Below are 3,482 nucleotides of genomic sequence, written 5' to 3'. Positions count from 1 at the left end.
ACTTATTGTTCGGTTAGTGGAATGAACTGGACTGGATAGGTGCGAAACGTGGATTTGAAGGATAAGACCAAGAAGTAAATTTACAGATGCAAGCCATGGTATCATAGGATATCGTTGGGACTAAAATGACTTTTTTAAACACCCAGATAAGCGTAATGGACTCATAATCCAAATGCCCATAAATTACTCATTGGACAACGTTCACAATCAAAAGCGAATCAATACACCTATGCAGATGGCTCGACAGAAAGGTCTCGTACAAAGAATGCAGTAACAACACTTACATAGAGAAAAGGGAAAATACCGAAAGGATATAAAAATTTAAATATCTCACAAGGAAAACAGATTTTCAACACAATTAAAGACACTTATGAAATCATCATTAGGAATCCCTGCGATATTGATCTTTCTTAAACTTCTTTTATTCCGACCATAATAGCAAATCTCCAAGCTGGGAGACACATCAGGGAGTAGATCATGCAGGAGGATCTCACCTGTCTGAATTGAGCCATTTGGATGAAAAAAAGCGCTCTGGTCCAGAATGAATCAGATAAGTAATCTGCAATCACTCTCTGATCTCAACAATTCCAATTGTAAGAATCTCGAAGTTCCAGAATGAAATTCTGATTCCTCTCAAGATTTTTGTCATTCAAATTGAGCTTAAAAGATTTTCACTCCATTAGAAACTGGTAGTATCACATCTCAACACACCAACACAAGTTTTACTTTTCCATAAACAGATACAGGAGGGAATGGGGGAGAAAAAGAGGAAGCAAAAGGTCTCCCTAAAAACACGACCATGAAGATCTTAAGACAGGTTTCTTTAGTTCTTTTGTACAAAGCAAAAACACATCATGATAACATATATAGATTTAAGCTTCTGCTGTATGGAGTGCTCTCATTCCTCTCTGGTAATATCCCCAGTGGATGTCTGCATAATCCTTCACTTTCTTGAACAACCTTGGTCTTTCACCGCCAACCAAGCCTTCCTCCGGTCCGATCTCTTTTCCCTTTTCAGGTGTATAGAACATAGCTATGGAGATTCTGTCTCTCTCTGAGTTACTCAGCACCCTATGCACGGGACTCTTATACACTCCGTTTGTAATTATCTGGTATTATCACACAAATATATGATCAGAACCACATTATACATCCTCACTTCCTGCTTCTACGTCACCGTTACTTTTAAAACGAAGGGCAGGTTACGATATATGTAGCGTATCTGTACGTACCTCCATTTGGTCACCCATGAGAATGAGGATGGCGTGAGGAACTTTGGGGACTGTATGCCATTTATCCTCGTTGAATACTTGAAGACCGATGTCATCTTGCAAAAGAGAAGTGTACCCAGATCCATCGGCATGGGGTTTTAAGCCCAGAATGATATCAGGTCTCTGGCATTTCGAGTAGTAGTTAAACCTTGCTTGCAGAATTGACCGTTCGCCAAACTGATTCAGGAAACAGTTTTCGTCCAGATTCAGAGACTTTGCCATTGCTTTGGAAGTGAGCTCCGTTAACATCTTCGTCTTTTCTGTGTATTCTTTCAAGACTTCCCTGCATAATTGCAAATGACTCCTGCTTATTGTTACCAGCAATTTGTTTGGATATGGCGGTAAAAATCTCTCGTTCCCCTCTCTTTTAAGATGCCCCGTCATCATGCATTCTTCTCAACTTTTGGGTGATTTGGGTAGGAGTGCAATGCGAGAAATCTTGAGGATATAAACTTGATGATGCTACTTCCTTTGGGATAGATACTTCGTCTTCATTTTGAGATTCAGTTTCTCCACCATTTAAAAGGGATTATGTTGGTTTTAGTTTCTTGAGATCTGAGGACGGTGCATGTTTTGTAGCTTGTTCTTTCGTTTGTTCTCTCTTTCGTGGACTACTTGGTCCATGTCTCTTGTACTCATTTTGTCCATCAGCTGTGTTATTTTTATCTTCGTTTTCGAAAGACACAAAAAGAAAAGACACGGAATCCTTTGTCCCTAAATATGCGTCCAAATATCCCAATGAACTTGTGCAACTGTGAGTGGATTGAAATGGAACGACATACGTAGTTTGAGATAGAAGATCCTTGTCTAGAGAAGACGCACATGGGACAAAATCTTTGGGGCAAAGAATGTCACCTCGGATTTTGAGGTTTGGCAAAGGACCCTAATGCATTGGTAACTCTACGATTGTACTTTGAGATTCGTGTATCTTAAAACTCCTACCACGATAGATTGGAAGTGCATTTAAGCATGATTTTTTGAGACGGGATTTCTTGGTTCAAGAATGTGAGTGGACATACCTGAAGCAAGCCGGACTTTCTGGCCAGAATTTGAACTTTTGAAGATCTTTAGGGTCCACATCAAGAAACAAACGATCGGACCAGTCAAGAGATTGACCTTCTTCTGGGACAGGGTCGGCCCCATACCCTTCAAACTCCACAACTGTTTTTGAGTATTTCTTCTTCTCTTCCATTGGCTGTTCAAAGAACTCCCTAGCAACTTGAATTATCTTGTCCAAGAATGAACTTGAAATCCCATGGCCTATTGCCTGAAAACTCCACATTTAACCCCTTAATACTATACCAGAAAAGGTTATAATTTCATGGTTTAGAAAGTTCATTTTCATTCACTTTTTTCTTTTATACTCAAGTATGACTTTTGAATTTTGGTTCTCTCACCATTTTGTTTTTCCTGAATTCACAGGAAAAGAAAAGGGTAAACAACTGACAATATCGACATATTTCTGATCTCCTTAATATCAGATACTGGGTAGTAGAAATATCGCTGGTAACAACAAAAGATATACAGTAGATCGAGGAAGTGTTCAAGTACAAACCTGAAAGCAGCCCCATGATTGAAGTGCTGATTTAAGTTTCATCAATTCCTCTTCATATTCTTCGGTGGATGCTTTTGAACTTGAGAGGATTCCCAAATCAATTATGGGTATCGCAGATACGGTTGAATAATCGTCTTCAGTGGCATCGTAATCATTTCTGGAAACATATGGTGCCGGCGGTTGCTCACCGTTGAGCGCCATTTCTTGTACGCGCTTCGACAGTAAGACCTCTGCCGGAGGAAGAACTGAAGCTCCTGCCATGTTGTTGTCTGGTTTAGAGCACTTAGAGTTGAAGATTCAGACTTCTCTGATTACTTTAAAACATGAAGATGACCATAGGGTATATGAGAAGTTGCTGAAGTCAGTTTCTGTGTTTTAAGGTGACTGGTGACAAGGACAATGATGGGGGCATACTTTGGAATATTCTTTTTTGGTAGTGGCCAGAACACTAAACTCCATGGGGCAAGCAAAGGTGATAAGATAAGGACAACGATGGTTTACCCAATTACATTGATGATTGTTGGACTATTTCCAAAATATTTAACGGATATTAAATGTGAATATTGGTGAACGATTTTAATTCAAGAGGTGTGATTATTCAGGTTAAATGAATAGATGTGAACATTGGAATTTATGCACAAAAAGTGTGTCTACTC

General features: G+C 39.4%; 1 protein-coding gene across 1 annotated transcript; it reads right to left on the bottom strand.

Moving 5' to 3' along the window:
• Positions 1-654: 654 nt before the first annotated feature.
• Positions 655-3,087, bottom strand: LOC131335378 (protein SRG1-like). The gene is made up of 4 exons (XM_058370701.1): positions 2,827-3,087; positions 2,291-2,538; positions 1,233-1,554; positions 655-1,109 (listed from the first exon to the last, which is right to left on the bottom strand). Exons 1-4 carry the CDS (start codon positions 3,085-3,087, stop codon positions 873-875), a joined length of 1,068 nt encoding a protein of 355 aa, XP_058226684.1. The 3' UTR covers positions 655-872.
• Between the last annotated feature and the right edge of the window lie 395 nt (positions 3,088-3,482).

Source organism: Rhododendron vialii, chromosome 8a (assembly GCF_030253575.1).
Source record: "Rhododendron vialii isolate Sample 1 chromosome 8a, ASM3025357v1".
NCBI lineage: Eukaryota > Viridiplantae > Streptophyta > Magnoliopsida > Ericales > Ericaceae > Rhododendron > Rhododendron vialii.
This window is presented reverse-complemented; position numbering and strand designations above follow the sequence as displayed.

Coding starts and splice junctions, on each gene's coding strand:
- LOC131335378 (XM_058370701.1), bottom strand. CDS start 3,087: ATGGCAGGAGCTTCAGTTCTTCCTCCGGCAGAGGTCTTACTGTCGAAG. Junction 1,555..2,290: donor GAAAGTCCGGCTTGCTTCAG/GTATGTCCACTC, acceptor GCAATTATGCAG/GGAAGTCTTGAAAGAATACA. Junction 1,110..1,232: donor TCATGGGTGACCAAATGGAG/GTACGTACAGAT, acceptor TGATAATACCAG/ATAATTACAAACGGAGTGTA.